Source organism: Eubalaena glacialis, chromosome 10 (assembly GCF_028564815.1).
Source record: "Eubalaena glacialis isolate mEubGla1 chromosome 10, mEubGla1.1.hap2.+ XY, whole genome shotgun sequence".
Lineage (NCBI taxonomy): Eukaryota > Metazoa > Chordata > Mammalia > Artiodactyla > Balaenidae > Eubalaena > Eubalaena glacialis.
The window spans coordinates 71,351,774-71,378,270 of NC_083725.1; the positions used below are offsets into that span (position 1 = coordinate 71,351,774).

Genomic DNA, 26,497 nt, shown 5'->3' on the forward strand with positions numbered 1-26,497 from the left:
ATAACTATTAGCCAACCTCCTGCTTTTGCCTGTTTTTGGAGCCTGGTGCCCTCCCTAATTTTTCCACCCACAGCCTCCTTCTTTCCGGGTCCTGCTGTGCTCTCCTCTCCCACTCATGACCCTTTCCCTTTGGTTTCCTGACTTGGATGTTTAAACATTTCCCTTAGCCCTCTCCTCTGCCTCTGCTATGGGTTCTCAGGCCTCTGGGAAAGGAGGAGGAGGATTAAGGGATTGTCAGGGGACTCCCATATCTACCCTTTTGTCTATAGAGGCAGGAGGTGTGGCGTCCAGAATTAGTTCATGGTCTTCTTAGGAACAGCCAGCCCCTTAAAGGGTCTCGACTATCCTGGGCTGCCTCTGTGTGTGCATGTCCAGTGTGCAGTGCCGTGTCCCCGTAGCTCAGCCTTGCAAAGAAGCCTCTTGTGACTGGCCCACGGAAGGGTCTTCCTGCTTGACTGGCCTCATCATCTTCATTCCCACAATACTTTCTACATTTTCAAGTGCTTTGCCAACATATTTGGGCCTCCAAACAGTCTTGCAAGATAATTGAATTGGTGTTATCTTCATTTGGCCAAAATTGAGGACCAGCAAGGTTAGATGACTTGTCCAAGGTCACACAGCAAGCCTCAGGCAGAGATGGAAATTGAATTAGACCTTAGGACTTCCAGCGTGCAGCTCTTCTGAACCACTATTCCTTAAAGGCCAATGTCCTGTCTTTCTACGCCTCCCTACATTCTCCCTGTCTGCAGAGCTCTGAAAAAGACCCCAGCCTTCCTGCTGTCAGCCAGCTTTGGTTTGAACTCTGAAACACTTCTCTGTGACCTCCTTTGAATCCTGACAGAGGGTTGGAAGAGGCAGCATCTTGGCCTTTTGGGGTGGGTGAGGGATTGTTTGCAAGGCTGTTCTAACCTTTTTCTCCCCAGGCTGGGTCAGGCTCACTTATTGCATGTGCCCTGTTCCTTGGGGCCTGGCCCAGACTGGATGTGTCCCAGGGTGTGACAGGAATAAGTGGGGGAGGAAGGCATGGAAAATGGTGACTCAGAGAAATATATGGGTTCTGTGTTAGCTTAGGGTTCAGTCCTAAGAAATCTAGCCAGCTATGGAAGCAGAGATTTTATTGAGGAGGATGCCTGTGGCATTGAAGCCAGTGGTTGCACCAGTTTAGGGCCTGGCCATTCATCAGGGGTGGGGCGCAGGCCTTAGAAAGCCCTTTGCCAGAAAGATAATGGTATAATGACATTTGTTTTTGCTTCTTGTCTGTCTCTTCTCTCTCCATCACTTTTCCCTCTTTCTTTTTTTCTCTCCCCTTGGTCCTCATTTCTACCTGCTTCTCCTTTTGCTTTTCTTCCTCCCCAATTTTACTCTTTTCTCCTTATCTCTTCTCCAATCTATCCTTATTCCCTATTCCTTCCTTCTCTCTTATCCCGTGCTTATGGCCTGCTCAACTTCCCTCTGTTTCTCATTCTTCCCTCTTTCCCACCTGCTATTCACCCTATTTTCTCTCTCCTGCCCCTCTCTCCATCCCCATTTTCCTACCCTGCCCTTGTCTTCTCTCTTGGTCCCTCTCTGCTCTTCAAATTCCCCCCTGCCCCCCATCCTCTATGTGTCCCTTTCTTCCTCTCTGACCTGTCTTACAGGGATTTGACCCATTCCGATTCGGAGTCCTCCCTCCACATGAGTGACCGCCAGCGTCTGGTCCTCAAGCCTCCTCAGATGGTCCGTGCTGCAGATGAGGCTCTCAGTGCCATGACTTCCAACGGCAGCCACCGGCTGATTGAGGGGGTCCATCCCTTCTCTCTGGTGGAGAAACTGCCTGACAGCCCTGCCCTGGCCAAGAAGGCACTGCTGGCACTGAACCACGGGCTGGACAAGGCCCACAGCCTGATGGAGCTGAGCTCCCCAGCCCCACCTAGTGGTTCTCCACATTTGGATTCTTCCCGTTCTCACAGCCCCAGTTCCCCAGACCCAGACACGCCGTCTCCAGCTGGGGACAGCCGAGCCCTGCAGGCTAGCCGAAATACACGTATTCCCCACCTGGCCGGCAAGAAGGCCGTGGCTGAGGAGGATAATGGCTCCATTGGTGAGGAGACAGACTCCAGCCCAGGCCGGAAGAAGTTTCCCCTCAAAATCTTTAAGAAGCCTCTTAAGAAGTAGGCAGGATGAGGGTGGCAGTTGTGGGACAGCTTGTCCTTACCTGGTCTTCTGCCTCCCCTTCCCTCCCTTCCAAGATACCTGGCCCCCAGCATGGGGCATGGGAGGGGCTGGCCCTGGGGCCTGGGCACTGTACATACTTGCCCCCCCGTATCCTTGGGTCCTTCAACATTATTTATTAACTGACCACCATGGCCTGCCTGCCCTGCCTCCCTCCCACCCGTGGGCTGCTGCTGTCACTCCTCTCCACTTCAGTGCATGTCTTAGTTGCTGTCCCCTCAGCTCCCGGTCCGCCTCTGGGCTCCAGCTTCTGTCTCTGCTGTCCCGGTTTTGAGGTTTGGTTTCTTGTTTCTCTCTGTCTCCTGCTTTCAGGGTCCTCCCTCCCACCACTCCCCAACTTCCCCTAGCAGCTAGGGGGGACGAGAGGGGGAGTAACTTCTGACAGCTGTGCCTCAGATCTCTTCCACCCCGCCGACGATGGTTCTGTTTGCCCCACACTGGGGCCTAGGACCTAATATTTGCGGTTTGTTCTCTGGGAGTGTGGTGGGCCAGAGGGAACCTCGGCCTGGAGCTCACTGAGGCCTCCAGGGGTCCATGGGGGAGCGAAACCAATTCCTAGAGAACAAGCCACTAGAGTTCTGAAAAGAGGCTAGGCTAGGGGGTGGATCGGAAGAGACTTCTCCTAGTTGGAGGATGAGTGGAAGCCAGAGATGTGGGCTACAAGGCAGTCACCTTTTCTCTCTTCTCTGACCCACACCTGCTTCTCTCTTATCCCCGCTCCCCCACCCTGCAGGAGGGTTTGTCTATAAGAGGTGCTGCCCAAATGCTCCCCAAGCCTCATTACTCCTGAGGCTCAGGACAGTGGGCTCCCGTGGCCGTGGGAGCCTCAGCTATGATACAGGGCTCTAATGGGGCCCTGGAGCTGTTGGGCAGGATGTTGTCACATTTGAACCAAAAGACAGTTTAAAGTTGAAAAATGAAATCTCCTGAATTTCCCAAGTGCCTGCACCGCATACTTGCCCTGTCAGACCCCATTTTCATGTTACTGCATAGCCTGGGCCAGAGGCTCACGAAGGACACAGCCGGTTTAGGGAAGGGGGTGGCTAAGGAAGATGGTGTAGGTCAAGGTGGCTGTGTGACCACTCCCCCGCCCTTCCCACCCTCTAGACAACTCTCTCCCTTCCCTGTTTTTGCAATGGCTGTAAAGGTATTTTCCCTCTGCCCCACTCCCTGCCGTGTCTTTACTCTGGGATCCTATTTTGGGCCTGGGGTGGGGCCACCTGGGGCTGGTCTTGGGAGGGTGCTAGGCTGCAGACTGCCTTGTACCCCCTGGACACCCTCACATGGGTTTTTCTGTGTTATTTCATAAGACTCTTTGAAGTCCAATAAAGCATGTAGGAGATGTTAACCTCTGCTGGCTTTGACTGACTCTCCTTGTGTTCTCTGTGCTCTTTGTGGCATAGACAGGATGAAGAGACATTTCTCTGCTGCCAAGGGAAAGTGAAACTCTCATACACATTCCCAAAAGCTCTCTGGGTAGGGTTACCAGATGAAATACAGGACGCAGTATTTGAATATTAGACAAATTTTTAGTATAATTACGTCCCATGAAATATTGGGGATACATTTTTATTAGCTAAATCTGGCAACCCTATCTCTAGGCCATCTGACCCTATCTATCGTATGGCTTCACTTATCACCTGTAACTGTGAGAATTACAGGCATAACTCATTTTATTGCACTTCGCGAGTATTGCGTTTTTTACAGATTGAAGATTTGTGGCAAGCAAGTCTTATCAGCGCCATTTTTCTAACAGCATTTGCTTACTTCACGTCTCTGTGTCACATTTGGTAGTTCTTGCAATATTTCAAACCCTCCACCAGCCAAAAGATTACCACTTGCTGAAGGCTCAGATGGTGGTTAACATTTTTTAGCAACAAAGTTTTTTTAATTAAGGTATGTACATTTTTTTAATAGACATAATGCTATTGCACACTTAATAGACTACAGTATAGTGTAAATATAACTTTTATATGCACCGGGAAACCAAAAAATTTGTGTGACTTGCTTTATTGTGATACTCGCTATATTGCAGTTGTCTGGAACCAATATCTTTGAGGTATTACTGTACTTCACAGGAACCTTGGAACCACCTTGAGGGCAGTAAGGAACCAGTGAAAGGTTTTAGGGAGGGGATGCCACGTGAGATATCATAAAAATCAGTCCGCCTAGCCCAAATCAGAAGCTTCTACACCAGCCTTGTGAGTCATGTCTCACCTATTCTGACTCCCCACATTCGGTAACCAAGTCCTGTCCATTCTACCTCCACGAGCCACATCCACTGGATAATTCTAAAAGCAAATGGATCATAGCCCTGCCCTGCTCAAAACTCTTCCAGGGCTCGTTCCCATTTCCGTCAAGATAAACTCCAAAGGCCCTTGGCCTAGCAAGGCTCTCTTCCAACCTGAGTGCGAGATTTCAGGCCGCCCTAAGGGCCCTGGGGCTCCCAGCCTCCGGCTGCGGATCTCAGGCTAGAGCTCAGCTCTGACGGCAGTCTTGGGTTATCATCATGCAACAGTCTTCAAGACAAGAAAAAGCGGACGGTTGGACTTTTGCTCTTTCAAAAGCACTCGAACCGCCCTGACTTCTGCGGGGCCTGCCGGCGAGAGAGGCGGGGCTACGCCTGGCGGGCTCTGCGCGCTACGTCCGGCCGTGGGGCCCCAAATTGGGCTTTGCCCACACCCAACATGGCGGCCGGAGAGCGGCGCTCACGCCGGCGCGCCCACACCCAACACGGCCGTGGGAGAGGCGCCGTCTCCTGGGCCCTGCCCACACTCAACATGGCGGCTGCGGGGCAAGCTTGACCCTCTGCTACGCTAGGCCTGCCCACCGGCCTCGGCGCTGGCAGCTTCGCGTAACATCCCGCGAGCTTTGTCGCGCCGCTTTTGCGTTGCGGCTGGCGGGAGCGGGAAGAGGATTCAGATTGCCTTGCTCTGCTCAGTGGAGGGAAAGTGTACTCTGGCCCTAACTCCAGGTCCTGCACCCGAGTAACCCCTCGAGCCTGACCCTTCGCGCTCTGCCACCTTCTCGATCCCGCCGGCGCCTCAGAGCTGCAGCCGCGTCTCGCATCCCTCGGCGCCTCAGCCACTAGCTGCGATGCACGTTATCAAGCGAGGTGAGGGGCCGGGGAGGAGGCCGTGGGTGAGGTACGCGGGCTGCCGCCGCCCTAGCAGTTAGCCGCGCCCGCCCGCCTCCGCCGCTTCCCGCGCTGCCGGCGGCAGCTTCCCGCCCTGTCACCTGCTCGGCCTCCTGCCCTTTCGTCTGTCTGTCCCCAACTCCCCTCTGGCCTTTAGTCTGCGCCCCTTGGCTCTGCCATGCGGCCGCATTTCTAAAGAGTAACACCTTCCCTTTAGCGAATAGTAGCTGTGCGCGCGGAAAGAGGATTCAGATTGCCTTGCTCTACTCAGTGGAGGGAAAGTGCACTCTGGCCCTAACTCCAGGTCCTGCACCCGACTAACCCCTCGAGCCTGACCCTTCGCGCTCTGCCACCTTCTTGATCCCGCCGGCGCCTCAGAGCTGCAGCCGCGTCTCACATCCCTCGGCGCCTCAGCCACTAGCTGCGATGCACGTTATCAAACGAGGTGAGAGGCCGGGGAGGAGGCCGTGGGTGAGGTACGCGGGCTGCCGCCGCTCTAGCAGTTAGCCGCGCCCGCCCGCCTCCGCCGCTTCCCGCGCTGCCGGCGGCAGCTTCCCGCCCTGTCACCTGCTCGGCCTCCTGCCCTTTCGTCTGTCTGTCCCCAACCCCCCTCTGGCCTTTAGTCTGCGCCCATTGGCTCTGCCATGCGGCCGCATTTCTAAAGAGTAACACCTTCCCTTTAGCGAATAGCAGCTGTGCGCGCACAGCTCTTTGCAGGCGGTACTTGATTCCTCACCGGGAGCCCCTGAGGTAGGGGTTATTGGGTCCGCTTCGCGGGTGAACATACTGAAGCGCAGAGAGAGGTGCGGAGACTGCCCGGTCACCCGGTTAGATGCTGGTGAGGCCAGGCTTCGAACCCATAGCGAACAACAGAGTTTTATTTGAAAGGCTTGTTCACCTGTCCTAGGCGCGGGGGGAGCTAGTAAAGCAGGGGCTCTGCACCCTACACGGGCACCTACCAGCTTCCTGATCTCTTTTGTGGGGTGAAAAACGTCAGGCTCAGATACAGACATCTCCACGGAGTTTGCCCTTCGTAAGGGATGTGTTGCTGTTTGCCCCAGGAGTGGGCCCAGAGGAGTTTGGGATCGGGACTGGCTGGCCTTACCCTTGATGGGAAGAGATATGGAATTAGAGTAGGGTGGCCAAGACATCTTCTGGCAGGGTGGGGGACCGCGAAGAGCCAGGGACTTGTGTTCTTCCTCAACACTTATTTCCCGTTAGGCTTGCTGAGTACCTTCCTTTGTGTCAGTCCTTTGCTTCATTCTGTGAAATTAATTATAAGAGGAGACAGACTCCGGAAAAGGTTTAATCAGGTTGGAAAAACAAGAGCAAAACATACTCTTAACAGAGAACCATATGGGACAGGTACGAACACGTTTTGAGTCGACTCTACTTGCCTCTGTTGAAGCAAAGAAGTTATTTCAAAATTGCAGGCACTTAGTAAACACTGATTGACTGAGTGTTTTGTCCACTAGGCTGTGAGTGTTTCAGAGATGGGGACTTTATGCCCACACTTAGCACAGGACCTGCCATGAATAGATGCTCATTCATGAGTGGATGAGAATAATTATTTTAAAATATAGGATATGATGAGTGTTGTGAGTAGGCAGGTAGTTGATTTGGTTGTAACTAGGTGGCGTACAGCTGAGAGATGGAGAGGTGGACAGTGGTGGCCCTTCCTGTCATTAGTATCTTTAGAACATCATTCTCTGAATTTCCCTAGTCTCCCATTTTAGCTGATGAGACCAAAGACCAAAATACGTAGTGCACTTTTATTGGTCCATACCTGTGAGTGAGAGAGGAGCATTCAGTTTTTTAGACCTTTAGAAAAAGGTATGTAAGTATGAGGAGCCCTTATGATAAATCTGTAACAGATGAATTGAAAACTTGTGGACATAGATCTCTGGAGTGGGTAACACCTCTGTGTTGCATTTTTAACCTTTTGGGTCCACTTTCAAATACTGTGGTTTAAAAACTACTATCTACAACAAACTCTAAAAGGCAGGTCTTATTTTTTTTCTCATTCCTTCAGAGAACATAATGTGATCCAGATGGTTTGCTGCTAGGCTCTGCCAGGCTTGTTTTTTCTTCTCTTTTTTTAAAAATTTTTATTAGTTATCTATTTTATACATATTAATGTATATATGTCAGTCCCAGTCTCCCAATTCACACCCCCCCCCGCCCCCCAGCACTTTCCTCCCTTGGTGTCCATACGTTTATTCCCTACATCTGTGTCTCTATTTCTGCCTTGCAAACTGGTTCATCTGTAAAGGCTTGTTAATATACAACGTTGTACTTAGATTTGTTTCTTTATTTTATTTTTGATCTTTAATTTGCTTAGGGTATCCCCCCCCCCCATTTTTGGCATGATAGTATAGTAGCAGACTAACTCATGTAGGTTTTGTTAATCTTAATGTAATTATTCAGGAGGTCAACTAGCAGTCTACCTAAAGTATTACTTACTGAATGTGCTAATATCTTGCTAAGCACCATGAGGGAAATAATAGAGGGAGAAGGCATCTCCATCTTCCATGATCTTAGGGCTGTTAGAGATGCAAGAATAATCCATATGAAAATTGTTAGATAACAGAAGGGAATAGTAGATGAGTTTTTCTCATCTGCTGTCTTGGGCTATTTTTCTTGGTGGGACAGTATCGTATTGCTCAAGGAGATTAAGGTTAAAAAAAAAAGTTGAGAACCAATGGAACAAATGCAGTGTAGCTGAGTTGTAAAGTGTGCTTTGGAATTTAGTATAGTGTTTTCAAAACTTTGCATTTTACATCATGACTGAGTACACACACATGTATATGTAAGTATTTACATAAAGCTGAAACAAAAGTTTGCAAAATAATACCTTTTAAAGCATCTGTTTGCACTCTGATAATCTCTTCTATTCCATATCCTTTGTCTATCCCTCCCTCTCTTCTCCCTTCGTCCCTCCCATCCTTTCTAATTCCCTTTACAGCCCACTGTGTTACAATATTTTACAGATCTGTGTGGCTACTGTGCTGGGCACTGAGGTTACCGTGGTGAGTAGGCAGACATAGTTCTTGTTTTCAAAGATCTTTACAATCAATTGAGAAAGATAGACAAGAACAATAATATAATAACATATGTTCAGTATGTTCAGAAGGTATTTACAGTCATTCCTCAGTATCCACGGGCATTTTGTTCCAGGACCTGCTGTGGATACCAAAATCCGTGTATGCTCAAGTCCCATAGTAGTCCCTCGGCCTCTGTGGGTTTTGCATCTGTGAATTCCAGTTCCCCATCCAGGGCTCCAACCAACTGCGGATCGTAAATTGTACATGATCCACGGTTGGTTGAATCTGTTCATGTGGAACCCATGGATACAGAGGGCTGACTATATTCAGCACCTCTTTATGCCAGGAACTGTTTTAGGTACTGGGAATTCAGCAGTGAACAAAACAAGCTAAATCCCTTTTCTCATTGGAGTTTACATTCTGCAGTGAGTGACAGTAGTTAAGTGTATATAAGAAACAAGTAAACATGTAAGAACCAGTTAATTCCAGATAGTGGTTAGTGAGATGATGGTAGTAAAACAGGGTAATGTGATGAAGATGAATGAGAAAGTAATCTTGGTTTGTATCCTCAGGGAGGGAGCTGACATTTGAGCTGAGCCCTGAATAATACTAAGAGCCAGCTATGTGAAGATCCGTGGGCTGAACGTTGCAGGTAGAGGGAATAGAAAGTTCATATCTTGTAAAAGAGACACATCCTTGGTCTTACAGTATTAGCAAAGTCTTCCTGAAGAGAGAGGAATTTAAAAAGACAGCTTACACCCAAGAGGAAATCAGACAATTAGTGTTCTAGAGGATTTCACAGGAGGAAGAGGTCAATGTGGGTTACAGTTGTTGGGGCAGGTTTCATGGATGTGGTGAGAGTTGAATAGTGAGTAGGAGTTAGACGTATGGAAAGGTGGAAGAGGGACTTGTAGGCAGAGTAAGGTATAAGCAGTGATATGGATGTGGGAATGGGAAGCCCTGTTGGGACTTAGGCTATTTCACAAGGAACAGTAGAGGAGATGTGGTACCAAATTAAGGAAGGCCTTGTTTGAGAGGATAATAATGTAAGCAGGGATTAGTGATATGATAAAATCAACATGTGGGTTGAAAAAAAATGACCAAGAGGAATGATAGGCTAGAGGACAGTGGATCATTGGTCCTTTAGCCCCTTAGTGTGCCTCCACTTTCCAGTGTGAATTAAGACAATTGCCATTGTACTTTCTGTCAGTTTCCTGATTAATTTGGCAGCTGCAGATTCTCAGTTTGCTAATATTGCCTTGTGGTCACCTGTCTGCCTAATCAGCTGGTAGAGTATTGAGGGCTCAGTCCCAGTGTAGGCCAGCTAATTAACCGTATTCCAGAGTTAAACACTGCATATGTGAGTCTGGTTAGAAAAGGAGATCACATTGGTGATCAGAAAGAGAAGGGCTATCTTAGTTAATATATCAGTATTTAAGAAAAACTAACTTGTTCTATTGATGCTGGGTTACTAGTGGTATCTTATTGTTTATTTATTCTTCATCAAACATTTGAGAAAGTCCTTGGGCCAGCCAGGACTTTTTGTTAGGAAGAGCAAAGAGAAATAGGATCTAAGTCCAAAACCATAAAAGGACTAACTAGATGAGGTCCATATGTATATGCTTCCATACCTCCAAAATAAAAACTAAGAGGTTGCCTCTGGAAGATTGTTTTGAGTTACAAATAGAAAGAAGTACTTCTTTACATAGTGTGAAGTAAATTCAAAATCATTAATTACTCTAGGAGAGTGTGTAAGCCAAATTTATCATGAAGATGTTAGAATGGAGACAGGTTTATAAATCATTTAGCATTCAATAAATATTTGAGTACCTACTATGTGGTAGGCCTTGGTCTTTGGTCTGGGCACTGGGGAATACATTGGTACATAAACCGTGACAAAATCTTTTTCCTTTTGGAAATTGTATTCTAGTGGATGGGGAGAGCCACACAATAAACAAATACGTAAGTAAAATATAGAGTATGTCAGATGACCATAAGTGCTATAGAGAAAAATAAAGCATAGAAGGAGGATAAAGAGGAGCAAGGCTGTGTTTGGGGCATTGCAGTTTAAAATAGAATGATCCGGGAAAGCCTTATTGAGAAGGTGACATTGAGCAAAGACCTAAAAGAGGTATAGATAGCAAGGAGCCAGGGTTGCCAGGGTATGGTGAGTGAGGAAGGTGGGAGAGTAGGGGATGAAGTTGGGGAAGGGGGCACACAAGGCAGGTTGTGTAGGACTGTTGTAATGATTTTGACTTGATTCTGAAGGAGATGATAAACCTCTATTGGGTGGCGGTGGGTAGTGATATGATTTTGACTTAAGTTTTAAAGAATAATTCTGCCTGTCATTTGGACAAGGTGGGGTAGGGAAATTTATTGCAAGAATCCATCTGATGTATAATGTAAGGGAAGACTCAGTATAGAATCCCTACTTTTTGAAGATGAACAAATAATCTCTCTGAACTATTGGGGGTCTGAATCTTTTATCTATGAAATAGCATTTCGTGTTGACCAATTTAAAAAGTTTACATGCTGATTACATTTGATTCTTTGACATTGCTATCTTAATAAGTGTTAACATGAATTTATGGTTTGATTCTTTAGATGGCCGCCAAGAGCGAGTTATGTTTGACAAAATTACATCTCGAATCCAGAAGCTTTGTTATGGACTCAATATGGACTTTGTTGATCCTGTAAGTAAATAGGCTTTATATCTTGGGTTCCTTGCTTCATGTGCTTTTTACTTGTCTCTTATCTCTGGCCCTTCACTCACTTGCTCTATATTTTGGTTTGGCCTTGGATATAAAATGTGAATTTATTGCTTAAAACTTTTTTTCTCCTGGGAATTCCCTAGCGGTCCAGTGGTTAGGACATGGTGCTTTCACTGCCATGGCTTGGGTTTGATCCCTGGTTGGGGAACTAAGATTCCTGCAAGCCGTGTGGCGTGGCAAAAAAAATAAAACAAACAGACAAACAAAACAAAACAAAACAAAACTTTTTTTCTAGATCTTGGTCTGTGCTGTGAGTTCTGACTTTTCAGAGAACTATAAAGTGAGCAAAGAGGAAAACTTGACATTAGCATTTCATATTAGAGACTTCTTTGAGTAAATTATTTTATTCATAAGTGGAAAAACTTGTTTTGGAATTGTGGTCATTTGGGTAGAAACTGGTTGGAAATTTGCTTTTTTGTTATCTATGTAGAAAGAATACATTAAAGTAATATAAAGTAATATAAAAATAATATAAAATAGATTTCATGGCCAGCATTTAAATTAAGGAGAGCCAGCTATTCATAAGCAAGTTGCTGTGCTTTTCTCTTTCTATAACTCCTCTACTCTAGACCCTCAGCATCCCTTACCTAGACTACTATCTGTAGTGGTCTCTAAAGTGTTCTCCTGGTCTTCCTCTCATCTTGCCGTCTTCAAATACATCTTCCACATGGCTTTCAAAATGATCTTACTAAACGGAGTCTCTAAGAGCCTTCTTTTTTTTAAACCCCTACTGCCCCATCCTTATTTAGGTATTTTATCTGTACTACTCTAGCACTTGTGCTGGCCTCATAGCATTAACCACCTAGTATAGAAATTAATTATATGTCTCTGTCCTCCCCTAGAATTGCTGGGGAGGCCTGTATCTTGTTCTTGTGATATCCACAGTGCTTAACACATATATAATTAGATGCTCGATAAATACTGAATTGACCAAAATGGTCAAAAGAAAATAATTTTATACAGCTTTAAAATATGCTTATTATAAATTCCCTTTTACATTTAGAAATCTAGACAATAATTAGAATAGTAGAATATTAGAGTTGGAACGAACCTGAGAGATCATCTTATTTCATCTTCCTTGTTTTATAGATAAGGAAGGTCCAAAGTGAAGGGGAGTGACTTGTTCAAGTGAGTGGGAGTGTAGGAAGAAGAACCTAGGTGTCTTGACTCTTAGGTGTTCTGTTGCCTCTTGCACACATTTCAGAGTGCAGGTGTGCTAGAGCTGACTCGAGCTTTCTAGGGTAGATTTAGTTGAAAAAGTCGACGTTTTTAGATCTGGCATGGTTATTAGCACACAGACGTTATTTTATTCTGAGTTCTGATTACTTGCCATGTAGCACCAGAAATCATTTAGAAGACTTCACTACTCTTTTACTGAACATGACTTAATTGTTGGATCTGAGAAGAAAGTGATCAGGAGCAACTTGAGCTTAGGTCTGAAATTTAATTGGAATAGATTTTAAACTAGTAATTACACACTTTTTTTTGAGGGGGCATGCTTTCGTCAACTGGGAAATGGAATTCATTTTCTGTTGGATTAATCTGTTTTTTTTTTTTGCGGCTGCATGGCTTGTGGGATCTTAGTTCCCCGACCAGGGATTGAACCCGTGGCCCCTGCCGTGGAAGCTTGGAGACACAGCCACCGGACCACTGGGGAATTTCCTAATCTTTTTTTTTTTTAAAGATTCAGTAAACACATACATATATACAACTTAGAATTTGTCTTTCTTGACTTATGCATTGTGTGTTTTATTTATCTATCTATTTATTTTTTAACATCTTTATTGGAGTATAATTGCTTTACAATGGTGTGTTTGTTTCTGCTTTATAACAAAGTGAATCAGCTATACATATACATATATCCCCATATCTCTTCCCTCTTGCATCTCCCTCCCTCCCACCCTCCCTATCCCACCCCTCTAGGTGGTCACAAAGTACCAAGCTGATCCCCCTGTGCTATGGGCTGCTTCCCACTAGTTATCGACTTTACATTTGGTAGTGTATATATGTCCATGCCACTCTCTCACTTTGTCCCAGCTTACCCTTCCCCCTCCCCATGTCCTCAAGTCCATTCTCTAGTAGGTCTGCGTCTTTATTCCCGTCCTGACCCTAGGTTCTTCATAACCATTTTTTTTTTTTAGATTCCATATATATGTGTTAGCATTGTGTGTTTTAAAGAGGGGTATCTCTTACAGTACGGTCTTGAAAACAGTGAAATGCATTGAGGTTGAATGGGATGTGGAGCCAGAAGACTTAGACAGTAAAGCTTGGGCAAGTCCCAGTAACCTGGTTCCTCATGTAAAGTGGTGATAGTTATATACCCATCTCACAGGTAATTGTGAAATGTCAGAGAAGATCATGAAAGTTGAGATATTTTGTAATTTGTGAAATGTTAAAGAAAGCGTAGCCATTAAATTATTTGATGACTCAGCCCCAACTCTAACTTATATCTTCATCTCCTTTCATTGGAATGATTAAAGTTTGATTCATTTGCTTTCCTGTACTTGTCCTTAGGTAGAATTGGGGCAAAATGGGTAAGTATGTAGCGTGAACCCTGATTATATAGAGAGAATTTGAATGAAAGATGGGAAAATAATTATGGAATCATTGGTCTGTTTTCAGCTGTTTCCCTGTGTGACTGTTAATCTTTGTAAAAGCTCTACTTAGACTTTAAAACTAACTTTCTTCCTTCCTCCCTTCCTCCCCCCCTTTCTTTCTTTCTCTTTCTCTCTTTCTTTCTTTCCACACTTCTTCATTGTATATGTAGTATACATTTTCTAGCAGCTCTATTGGCTTATGAATTCTCATTACTAAATTTTCCACAGCCCACCATTCTGAAAGATAATTTTTCATAAAAGGAAGTTGTCTTTTATTTTGATATAGGGGCTTCCCTGGTGGCGCAGTGGTTGAGAATCTGCCTGCCAATGCAGGGGACACGGGTTCAAGCCCTGGTCTGGGAAGATCCCACATGCCGTGGAACAACTAGGCCCGTGAGCCACAATTACTGAGCCTGCGCGTCTGGAGCCTGTGCTCCGCAACAAGAGAGGCCGCGATAGTGAGAGGCCCGCGCACCGCGATGAAGAGTGGCCCCCATTTGCCGCAACTAGAGAAAAGCCCTCGCACAGAAATGAAGACCCAACACAGCCATAAATAAATAAATAAAATTTTAAAAAAAAGTAGATTTATTTTGATATAAATTGATTGTTTTCTTCATTGCTCTCTTAAGGAAGCTGTTGGTTCTTGGGAAAGCACAAGTAATTCTTGGCTTTGCTTTTATAGGCTCAGATCACCATGAAAGTAATCCAAGGCTTATACAGTGGGGTCACTACTGTGGAACTAGATACTTTGGCTGCTGAAACAGCTGCGACCTTGACTACTAAGCACCCTGACTATGCCATCCTGGCAGCAAGGATTGCTGTCTCTAACTTGCACAAAGAAACAAAGAAAGTATTCAGTGGTGAGTCTACAGGAAAAAGTTAGAAAGAATTTAGTATTCTCAGAAAATTTATAAGGGTACTAGAATGAAACCTTGAGTGTCAAAAAGAGAAGTTCCATCTTGTTTAAAAAAGCAAAGTGTGCAGGTTAGTGGCAGAGGGAGACTAGAACTTCCTATTTCTCCATGCTGCTGACCTGCTGCATGGAAGGGTCAATGGATACTTTTATCTTTTTGTTTCTTTTTTCTTTTTTTTTTGAAGCCCATCTTTAGATGCTTGGTGGTGGTGTGGTTGGAAAAAAGAATAATATTTATTGATAATTTCTGGGTTAAACAAAGTGTTACAGTCAGTCTTTTGTCACCATTAGCATTCCCATTTTATAGCTCAGGGAATGTGGGCAAAGGAAGGTTAAATAATTTGTTAGGTATATAAAAAGTGGTATATAAGAAGTCAGCTGGTAGACTGAGAGTAGAAATCTTTCAGCTTTCAATTCCAGATCTGTTATATGGGGACTTAAACATTATATCTCCCTCTTCAGTAGATTTATTGTAAAGATATCAGTTCTCCCAAAATTGACTGGATTCAAGTCAAATTCAGTCAGAATGCCAGCTTTGCGTGTATGTGTATCATATGTATAAATGCAGAGGACTAAATACTGCTATGATGTCTGGAAGAGAGAGGGCTTATTACTAAATGTGCATTTATAGAAGTAAAATGCCTGGGATGATAGGTTTTGATTTTTTTTTTTTTTTTTTAAACATCTTTATTGAAGTATAATTGCTTTACAACGGTGTGTTAGTTTCTGCTTTATAACAAAGTGAATCAGTTATACATATACATACGTTCCCATATCTCTTCCCTCTTGCATCTCCCTCCCTCCCACCCTTCCTATCCCACCCCTCTAGGTGGTCACAGAGCACGGAGCTGATCTCCCTGTGCTATGCGGCTGCTTCCCACTAGCTATCTATTTTACATTTGGTAGTGTATATATGTCCATGCCACTCTCTCACCCTGTCACATCTCACCTCTCCCCCTCCCCATATCCTCAAGTCCATTCTCTAGTAGGTCTGTGTCTTTATTCCTGTCTTGCCACTAGGTTCTTCATGACCTTTTTTTTTTTTTTTCTTAGATTCCATATATATGTGTTAGCATACTGTATTTGTTTTTCTCTTTCTGACTTACTTCACTCTGTATGACAGACTCTAACTCCATCCACCTCATTACAAATACCTCCATTTCATTTCTTTTTATGGCTGAGTAATATTCCATTGTATATATGTGCCACATCCGATGATGGACACTTAGGTTGCTTCCATGTCCTGGCTATTGTAAATAGAGCTGCAATGAACATTTTGGTACATGACTCTTTTTGAATTATGGTTTTCTCAGGGTATATGCCCAGTAGTGGGATTGCTGGGTCGTATGGTAGTTCTATTTTTAGTTTTTTAAGGAACCTCCATATTGTTCTCCATAGTGGCTGTATCAATTTACATTCCCACCAACAGTGCAAGAGTGTTCCCTTTTCTCCACACCCTCTCCAGCATTTATTGTTTCTAGATTTTTTGATGATGGCCATTCTGACCGGTGTGAGATGATACCTCATTGTAGTTTTGATTTGCATTTCTCTAATGATTAAAGATGTTGAGCATTCTTTCATGTGTCTGTTGGCAATCTGCATATGTTCTTTGGAGAAATGTCTATCTCGGTCTTCTGCCCATTTTTGGATTGGGTTGTTTGTTTTTTTGACATTGAGCTGCATGAGCTGCTTGTTAATTTTGGAGATTAATCCTTTGTCAGTTGCTTCATTTACAAATATTTTCTCCCATTCTGAGGGTTGTCTTTTCGTCTTGTTCATGGTTTCCTTTGCTGTGCAAAAGATTTTAAGTTTCATTAGGTCCCATTTGTTTATTTGTGATTTTATTTCCATTTCTCTAGGAGCTGGGTCAAAAAGGATCTTGCTGTGATTTATGTCATAGAGTGTTCTGCCTATGTTTTCCTCTAAGAGTTTGATAGTGTCTGGCCTTACACTTAGGTCTTTAATCCATTTTGAGTTTATTTTTGTGTATGGTGTCAGGGAGTGTTCTAATTTCATACTTTTACATGTACCTTTCCAATTTTCCCAGCACCACTTATTGAAGAGGCTGTCTTTTCTCCACTGTATATGCTTGCCTCCTTTATCAAAGATAAGGTGACCATATGTGCATGGGTTTATCTCTGGGCTTTCTATCCTGTTCCATTGATCTATATTTCTGTTTTTGTGCCAGTACCAAACTGTCTTGATTACTGTAGCTGTGTAATATAGTCTGAAGTCAGGGAGCCTGATTCCTCCAGCTCCATTTTTCGTTCTCCAGATTGCTTTGGCTCTTCGGGGTCTTTTGTGTTTCCATACAAATTGTGAAATTTTTTGTTCTAGTTCTGTGAAAAATGCCAGTAGAAGTTTGATAGGGATTGCATTGAATCTGTAGATTGCTTTGGGTAGTAGAGTCATTTTCACAATGTTGATTCTTGCAATCCAAGAACATGGTATATCTCTCCATCTATTGTATCATCTTTGATTTCTTTCATCAGTGTCTTATAATTTTCTGCATACAGGTCTTTTGTCTCCTTAGGTAGGTTTATTCCTAGATATTTTATTCTTTTTGTTGTAATGGTAAATGGGAGTGTTTTCTTAATTTCAGTTTCAGATTTTTCATCATTAGTGTATAGGAATGCAAGAGATTTCTGTGCATTAATTTTATATTCTGCTACTTTACCAAATTCATTGATCAGCTCTAGTAATTTTCTGGTAGCATCTTTAGGATTCTCTATGTATAGTATCATGTCATCTGCAAACAGTGACAGCTTTGCTTCTTCTTTTCCAATTTGTATTCCTTTTATTTCTTTTTCTCTGACTGCTGTGGCTAACACTTCCAAAACTATGTTGAATAATAGTGGTGAGAGTGGGCAACCTTGTCTTGTTCCTGATCTTAGTGGAAATGGTTTCAGTTTTTCACCATTGAGGACAATGTTTGCTGTGGGTTTGTCATATATGGCCTTTATTATGTTGAGGAAAGTTCCCTCTATGCCTACTTTCTGCAGGGCTTTTATCATAAATGGGTGTTGAATTTTGTCGAAAGCTTTCTCTGCATCTATTGAGATGTTCATATGGTTTTTCTCCTTCAATTTGTTAATATTATCTATCATGTTGATTGATTTGCGTATATTGAAGAATCCTTGCATTCCTGGAATAAACCCCACTTGATCATGGTGTATGATCCTTTTAATGTGCTGTTGGATTCTGTTTGCTAGTATTTTGTTGAGGATTTTTGCATCTATGTTCATCAGTGATATTGGCCTGTAGTTTTCTTTCTTTGTGACATCTTTGTCTGGTTTTGGTATCAGGGTGATGGTGGCCTCGTAGAATGAGTTGGGGAGTGTTCCTCCCTCTGCAATATTTTGGAAGAGTTTGAGAAGGATAGGTGTTAGCTCTTCTCTAAATGTTTGATAGAATTTGCCTGTGAAGCCATCTGGCCCTGGGCTTTTGTTTGTTGGAAGATTTTTAATCACGGTTTCAATTTCAGTGCTTGTGATTGGTCTGTTTATATTTTCTGTTTCTTCCTGGTTCAGTCTTGGAAGGTTGTGCATTTCTAAGAATCTGTCCATTTCTTCCAGGTTGTCCATTTTATTGGCATAGAGTTGCTTGTAGTAATCTCTCATGATCGTTTGTATTTCTGCAGTGTCAGTGGTTACTTCTCCTTTTTCATTTCTAATTCTATTAATTTGAGTCTTCTCCCTTTTTCTCTTGATGAGTCTGGCTAATGGTTTATCGATTTTGTTTATCTTCTCAAAGAACCAGCTTTTAGTTCTGTTGACCTTTGCTATTGTTTCCTTCATTTCTTTTTCATTTATTTCTGATCTGATCTTTATGATTTCTTTCCTTCTGCTAGCTTTGGGGTTTTTTTGTTCTTCTTTCTCTGATTGCTTTAGGTGCAAGGTTAGGTTGTTTATTCGAGATGTTCCCTGTTTCTTGATGTAGGCTTGTATTGCTATAAACTTCCCTCTTAGAACTGCTTTTGCTGCATCCCATAGGTTTTGGGTCGCTGTGTCTCCATTGTCATTTGTTTCTAGGTATTTTTTGATTTCCCCTTTGATTTCTTCAGTGATCACTTCGTTATTAAGTAGTGTATTGTGTAGCCTCCATGTGTTTGTATTTTTTACAGATCTTTTCCTGTAATTGATATCTAGTCTCATAGCGTTGTGGTCGGAAAAGATACCTGATACAATTTCAATTTTCTTAAATTTACCAAGGCTTGATTTGTGACCCAAGATATGATCTATCCTGGAGAATGTTCCATGAGCACTTGAGAAAAATGTGTATTCTGTTGTTTTTGGGTGGAATGTCCTATAAGTATCAATTAAGTCCATCTTGTTTAATGTATCATTTAAAGCTTGTGTTTCCTTATTTATTTTCATTTTGGATGATCTGTCCATTGGTGAAAGTGGGGTGTTAAAGTCCCCTACTATGATTGTGTTACTGTCGATTTCCCCTTTTATGGCTGTTAGTATTTGCCTTATGTATTGAGGTGCTCCTATGTTGGGTGCATAAATATTTACAATTGTTATACCTTCTTCTTGGATCGATCCCTTGATCATTATATAGTGTCCTTCTTTGTCTGTTGTAATAGTCTTTATTTTAAAGTCTATTTTGTCTGATATGAGAATTGCTACTCCAGCTTTCTTTTGATTTCCATTTGCATGGAATATCTTTTTCCATCCCCTCACTTTCAGTCTGTATGTGTCTCTAGGTCTGAAGTGGGTCTCTTGTAGACAGCATATATATGGGTCTTGTTTTTGTATCCATTCAGCCAGTCTGTGTCTTTTGGTGGGAGCATTTAATCCATTTACATTTAATGTAATTATCGATATGTATGTTCCTATACCCATTTTCTTAAATGTTTTGGGTTTGTTATTGTAGGTGTTTTCCTTCTCTTGTGTTTCTTGCCTAGAGAAGTTCCTTTAGCATTTGTTGTAAAGCTGGTTTGGTGGTGCTGAACTCTCTCAGTTGTTGCTTGTCTGTAAAGGTTTTAATTTCTCCATCAAATCTGAATGAGATCCTTGCTGGGTAGAGTAATCTTGGTTGTAGGTTTTTCTCCTTCATCACTTTAAGTATATCCTGCCACTCCCTTCTGGCTTGCAGAGTTTCTGCTGAAAGATCAGCTGTTAACCTTATGGGGATTCCCTTGTGTGTTATTTGTTGTTTTTCCCTTGCTGCTTTTAATATGTTTTCTTTATATTTAATTTTTGATAGTTTGAGTAATATGTGTCTTGGCGTGTTTCTCCTTGGATTTATCCTGTATGGGACTCTCTGTGCTTCCAGGACTTGATTAACTATTTCCTTTCCCATATTAGGGAAGTTTTCAACTATAATCTCTTCAAATATTTTCTCAGTCCCTTCTTTTTCTCTTCTTCTTCTGGGACCCCTATAATTCGAATGTTGGTGCGTTTAATGTTGTCCCAGGGGTCTCTGAGACTGTCCTCAGTTCTTTTCATTCTTTATTCTTTATTCTGCTCTGCAGTAGTTATTTCCACTATTTTATCTTCCAGGTCACTTATCCGTTCTTCTGCCTCAGTTATTCTGCTATTGATCCCGTCTAGAGTATTTTTAATTTCATTTATTGTGTTTGTCATTGTTTCTTGGTTCCTCTTTAGTTCTTCTACGTCCTTGTTAAATGTTTCTTGCATTTTGTCTATTCTATTTCCAAGACTTTGGATCATCTTCACTATCATTATTCTGAATTCTTTTTCAGGTAGACCGCCTATTTCCTCTTCATTTGTTAGGTTTGGTGTGTTTTGACCCTGCTCCTTCATCTGCTGTGTGTTTTTCTCTCTTCTCATTTTGCTTATCTTACTGTGTTTGGGGTCTCCTTTTCACAGGCTGCAGGTTTGTAGTTCCCGTTGTTTTCGGCATCTGTCCCCAGTGGCTAAGGTTGGTTCAGTGGGTTGTGTAGGCTTCCTGGTGGAGGGGACTAGTGCCTGTGTTTTGGTGGATGAGGCTGGATCTTGTCTTTCTCGTGGGCATGTCCACGTCTGGTGGTGTGTTTTTAGGTGTCTGTGGCCTTATTATGATTTTAGGCAGCCTCTGTGCTAATGGATGGGGCTGTGTTCCTGTCTTGCTAGTTGTTTGGCATAGGGTGTCCAGCACTGTAGCTTGCTGGGCGTTGAGTGAAGCTGGGTCTTGATGTTGAGATGGAGATCTCTGAGAGATTTTCGCCGTTTGGTATTACGTGGAGCTGGGAGGTCTCTTGTGGACCAGTGTCCTGAAGTTGGCTCTCCCACCTCAGAGGCACAGCCCTGATGCCTGGCTGGAGCACCAAGAGCCTTTCATCCACACAGCTCAGAATAAAAGGGAGAAAAAATAGAAAGAAAGAGGATAAAATAAAATAAAGCTATTATAATAAAAAATAAGAAAAAAATTATTAAGAAAAAATTTATTAAGAAAAAAATATTTAAAAAATTTTTAAAATAAATTTATTAATTTTTTATAATAAAAATAAGAAAAAAATTATTAAGTAACAAACTTATTAAGAAAAAAAGTTTTTTAATTTTTTAAAATAAAACATGAAAAAACTGATTACGAAAAAAATTTTTTTTAATTTTTAAAAATAGAAAATAAGGAAAAAATTATTAAGAAAACATTTATTAAGAAAAAAAATTTATTAAGTACAAAAAAAACCCCCCAAAAACGGTCAGACCGAACCCTAGGACAAATGGTGAAAGCAAAGCCATACAGACAAAATCTCACCCAGAAGCATACACATATACACTCACAAAGAAAGGAAAAGGGGAAAAATTAATATATCCTGCTCCCAAAGTCCACCTCCTGAATTTGGGATAATTCGTTGTCTATTCAGGTATTCCACAGATGCAGGTACATCAAGTTGTTTGTGGAGCTTTAATCCGCTGCTTCTGAGGCTGCTGGGAGAGATTTCCCTTTCTCTTCTTTGTTCATACAGCTCCTGGGGTTCAGCTTTGGATTTGGACCGTCCTCTGCGTGTAGGTCGCCTGAGGGCATCTGTTCTTCGCTCATACAGAACGGGGTTAAAGGAGCAGCTGCTTCGGGGGCTCTGGCTCACTCAGGCGGGGGTGATGGAAGGGTACAGATGTGGGGCAAGCCTGCGGCGGCAGAGGCCGGCGTGACGTTGCAGCAGCCTGAGGCGCGCCGTGCGTTCTCCCGGGGAAGTTGTCCCTGGATCACGGGAGCCTGGCAGTGGCGGGCTACACAGGCTCCCGGGAGGGGCGGTGTGGATAGTGACCTGTGCTCGCACACAGGCTTTGTGGTGGCAGCAGCAGCAGCCTTAGCGTCTCATGCCTGTCTCTGGGGTCCGCGCTGATAGCCGCGGCTCGCGCCCGTCTCTGGAGCTCGTTTAGGCGGCGCTCTGAATCCCCTCTCCTTGCGCACCGCAAGACAAAGAGGCAAGAAAAAGTCTCTTGCCTCTTCGGCAGCTGCAGACTTTTTCCCGGACTCCCTCCCGGCTAGCTGTGGTGTGCTAACCCCTTCAGGGTGTGTTCACGCCGCCAACCCCAGTCCTCTTCCTGCGATCTGACCGAAGCCCTAGCCTCAGCTCCCAGCCCCCTCCCGCCCCCGCGGGTGAGCAGAAAAGCCTCTCGGGCTGGTGAGTGCTGCTCGGCGCCGAGCCTCTGTGCGGGAATCTCTCCGCTTTGCCCTCCGCACCCCTGTGGCTGCGCTCTCCTCCGTGGCTCCGAAGTTTCCCCCCTCCGCCACCCGCAGTCTCCGCCCGCGAAGGGGCTTCCTAGTGTGTGGAAACCTTTCCTCCTTCACAGCTCCCTCCCACTGGTGCAGGTCCCGTCCCTATTCTTTTGTCTCTGTTATTTCTTTTTTCTTTTGCCCTACCCAAGTATGTGGGGAGTTTCTTGCCTTTTGGGAGGTCTGACGTCTTCTGCCAGCGTTCAGTGGGTGTTCTGTAGGAGCAGTTCCACGTGTAGATGTATTTCTAATGTATCTGTGGGAAGGAAGGTGATCTCCGCGTCTTACTCTTCCGCCATCTTGCCCAGACCCCCAGGTTTTGAATTTTAAGTTGAGTTTCTGTTTTGTTAGGATTAAAAAAAACTTGAGAAGAGGTTATAATTTCTGTTTTTCTTTACTTTCAACCAGTAATTCTCAATGGGGTTATATGTCAGAATCATCTGGCAGTCTTTTTCAAACTACAGGAGCCTATGCTCACTCTAACTCTGGAAGATTGTTTCCTTATTTAACTTATAAATATATAAATTTCCTTATATATTTATTAAACGTGTGTATGTTCCTTGAGCACTTTCTGTACTAAGGCGGGTTGGGATGAAAAACGGTTGAGAACCACTGTTTTAAACTGTTACCTGAAGATTGAATTAGCTGTTAAGTGATTTTGATATTTTAATTTTCTGTTGTTTTGTTTTTAGACGTAATGGAAGACCTCTTCAACTACATAAATCCACATAATGGCAAACACTCTCCCATGGTGGCCAAGTCAACAGTGGATATTGTTTTGGCCAATAAAGATGTACGTATAATGCTTTTCTGGTGAAAAGTTTTTTATAGATTCTTTTTTTTTAAGACAATAAGGACATTTTTAGAAATTTAAACACTACAAGAGATAGAGATAAAAAGTAATTCTTTCTGCTTCTCTGAATCCTTGTTTTCCTCTCTAGAAACAACAACACTTTGTCATTTTAAAATGTATTTTTCCAGAGCTGTTCTATAATACACGTATGTGTACCTTTATTTTTCCTTTTAGTGGTAGTGTACTGTGCATACTATTCTTTCTGTTACTTTTTCACTTGCAAGTACATCTTAGAGATAGTTCTTTATTAGCATTTATGAATTACCTGCATAGAATTCCATTCTATAGCTGTATCATCATTATACATATATGTAAGAATTGCTCTAGTGATGAATATTTGTTTTCCATTTTTCACTGCAGTGAATATCCTTGTATGGTAGTGCTTTACTCGTAGATGAGTGTATCGGTAAGGTAAATCCCTTAAGTGGAATTGCTGAGCCAAAGAGTATGTACATTTAAAATTTTAGTAGACATTGCCAAACTGACTTCCAAAAAGGTGGTTCAGGTAAAATTTTGAAAGATCTTCTTGCTCAGCAACTTAAAAATTATCTATTTGTGTTTCAACCCCTTTCTTAACTACAACCCAGAGAACAGAAGGGAAAAGATGGGTAGGTCCAGCCAGCCCCTTTGCACACAGGATTTATTTACCATCGATATCTGCACAGATTAGAAACCACTTTTAACTGTAGGTAATAGAATGATTAGTCGGCTGTCTCTAAATATGTATCTGATGTTAAAGAGACTGAGAGAAAACTGAGTTGTGTGTTGTTCATATGTATAATCTTGAAGACAGGTGAAAAACAAAGATAAAACGACGACAGCAAAAACCTGTATCTAAAAAATAAATATTGATAATCAGGTATTTCAGTTCTCCATTATTCATGCAAGGCCCCTACCTGTCTTTGGCAACAAAGATGCCCTTAAAAATTTAAGAGGAAGGGAAGAGTTTTTATAGATTTTTCAAGTCCTTGGACATGGATTCTTATATGGAAACACTGATAGTATTTTGAAAGACTGGCTCCACATTTCTCCATCCAAAATGATTATTTGTACCTAATTGCTTTTGTTTTCTTTAAACGGCTCTATAGCCTACAAAAGCTTGTAACAATGGCCAGTTCTGCTTTAAAATATTACTGTCACAGCAGTAGTTTGTTTAAAACCTGTTAAAGGACCATGGATTTGATGAGCCTTAGAATTAACGTAATTATTTATCTTATATAGTGTTATGTGCAGTTTAAAATGGAAGATAAAAATACATAATAGTAATTATATGGCTCCAATACTTTTGGAGTAATAGCTAATCTAAAAACATGTTTAAGGGTGATAATATAGTCCCTTTTATGCTCATGTTCTTTCCCTCTTTAGAGATGTACTGTAAACATAATAGGGAAAGTTTGAAAAGTCACATATATATTTTTACTTATATACAACTTATACTTACATGTTTTCTTCTAGTCTTTTAATGTACATGTTTTTAAACCTAATTAGGATACTGAATTTATATAATTTTTTTTTTTTTGACATCAGGTATGGATTTCTATTCTACAACAGTAATACTTAGTGTTATCTCTTTTATATTCTATGTCAATTTTAGTTCTGGAGTCAGGGCTGAAAGATACCAGAGTTTGTGAAAATAAGTCTAATTATCTTAATTATGGGTTTGTTTGTTTTTTTTTACCTTCACCAGCGCCTGAATTCTGCCATTATCTATGACCGAGATTTCTCTTATAATTACTTTGGCTTTAAGGTAAATAATGGGTTTCAAATAAGTGGGAATTCCTCCTTGAATCAGGAAATACAGGTTTTTGTTTATGTTTTAGTGATACAATTATAGAGGTAGTAATTTGTTGGGAGTTGGGGGACCTGTGGGATTAGTGGGGTCAGGGTGGTGGTGGTTGTTTGAATTACGGAAAGATAGCTTATTCATTTGCAATTTTCAAATTTTCCAAATATTACTTCTGGATACCTTTGGAGTTATGCAGGTAATTTGCCAGAATGATTCCATATTCTACTGTTTATGCAACAACTGTTTATTGAATTCCTACTATGTGCCAAGTGCTTTTCTAGGTACTTTTGTGTTGATAAACAGTATTATGTAGTGATTGATAACATGAATGTAGGTGTCAGACCACCTGGGTTCAAATCTCTGCTCCATTTCTTATTAGCAAGATACTTAATCTCTCTGTTCTCAGTTTCCTCACCTTTAGAATGGGGATAATAATAAAATTTCAACAGCAAATTCTCTTGAGGACTAAGTGAGTGTGTGTGTTGCTTTGATCAGTGCCTAGCCTGTTATAAGCACTTCATAAATGTTAACCATTATGATGTGGTGATGAATACTACAACTTCTGCTATTAACATTATACGTATTAATATAGAGCTGGCTTTTTCCAGAAATTTTCAGGCAGTCTTTTCCAAAACAAATAGCCAATTGATAATGTTCCAAGCTAAAGCTAGTAAAACGAAATATGCTATCCTTGTCATTTAAGATTATATTAAAAACGGAGAAGATTTAAATAGATTGCCTTATTGTGAATGATATATCTACTATGTCTTTAAAAACTATGCTCTGGAAGTTTTTTGTTGTTTTGCTTTTTCTAGACGCTGGAGCGATCCTATTTGTTGAAGATCAGTGGAAAAGGTGAGACATGAATGTGTTTGTGTGTTACATCTTCTATTCATTATATTGAAAATAGAGCTTTGAGCTATTAGCCTTAACACTTCTATTTAAACTCTAAATAACATTTTAAACTTTAGGTTTAGTTTATGAATAATTTTGCTGCTTATTGGTGTAAAATTTTTAAAATTGCCTTTTGGTGTTCCTTTTTTTGACTCAAGTACATATCTCAGCCTAGTTTTTCTGACATGTCCCATTATGTGAAAATTCCTCTTTTGTTTTTAGTGGCTGAAAGACCACAGCATATGTTGATGAGGGTATCTGTGGGCATTCACAAAGAAGATATTGATGCTGCTATTGAAACATACAACCTTCTTTCTGAGAAGTGGTTTACCCATGCCTCTCCCACTCTCTTCAATGCTGGCACCAACCGCCCACAACTTTCTAGGTATGTGTCATCTATAGTTGCTTTTAATGTTCTGAAATGCTTTTGCTAGGGAAATAAACCTTGACCTGAAGAAACTAGGCAGTTCATCACATAAAAATTAATTTGATATACATTTAATCACTCCTGTTCTGATTAAATGAGATATACTTTCTGGAAAGCTCTCTTACTGCAATGTGGTAAATGAATTGAAGAGAGACAAATGCCGATAATGAAATTTTAAACATGATTGTGGTGATGGT

At 42.2% G+C, this 26,497-nt stretch overlaps 2 protein-coding genes across 6 annotated transcripts in view; both read left to right on the top strand.

Moving 5' to 3' along the window:
• STIM1 (stromal interaction molecule 1) overlaps positions 1–3,559 on the top strand; it is a 202,651-nt gene extending 199,092 nt beyond the window's left edge. For all 3 annotated transcript variants that reach the window (XM_061201347.1, XM_061201350.1, XM_061201349.1), the window contains one exon: positions 1,638–3,559. In XM_061201347.1, the coding sequence (XP_061057330.1) occupies positions 1,638–2,154 (517 nt within the window). In that variant the 3' untranslated portion in view covers positions 2,155–3,559. The remainder of the gene's footprint in view (positions 1–1,637) is intronic.
• A 1,492-nt stretch (positions 3,560–5,051) lies between these two features.
• Positions 5,052–26,497, top strand: part of RRM1 (ribonucleotide reductase catalytic subunit M1) — a 42,750-nt gene continuing 21,304 nt past the window's right edge. Inside the window, exons 1-8 of one of the 3 annotated variants that reach the window (XM_061202907.1) lie at positions 5,052–5,326; positions 5,565–5,792; positions 10,996–11,084; positions 14,442–14,619; positions 23,033–23,133; positions 24,881–24,940; positions 25,795–25,834; positions 26,096–26,258. In XM_061202907.1, coding sequence (XP_061058890.1) covers positions 5,774–5,792; positions 10,996–11,084; positions 14,442–14,619; positions 23,033–23,133; positions 24,881–24,940; positions 25,795–25,834; positions 26,096–26,258 — 650 coding nt within the window. In that variant the 5' untranslated portion in view covers positions 5,052–5,326; positions 5,565–5,773. The remainder of the gene's footprint in view (positions 5,327–5,564; positions 5,793–10,995; positions 11,085–14,441; positions 14,620–23,032; positions 23,134–24,880; positions 24,941–25,794; positions 25,835–26,095; positions 26,259–26,497) is intronic. The other 2 variants (XM_061202908.1, XM_061202909.1) reach the window with 2 other exon arrangements.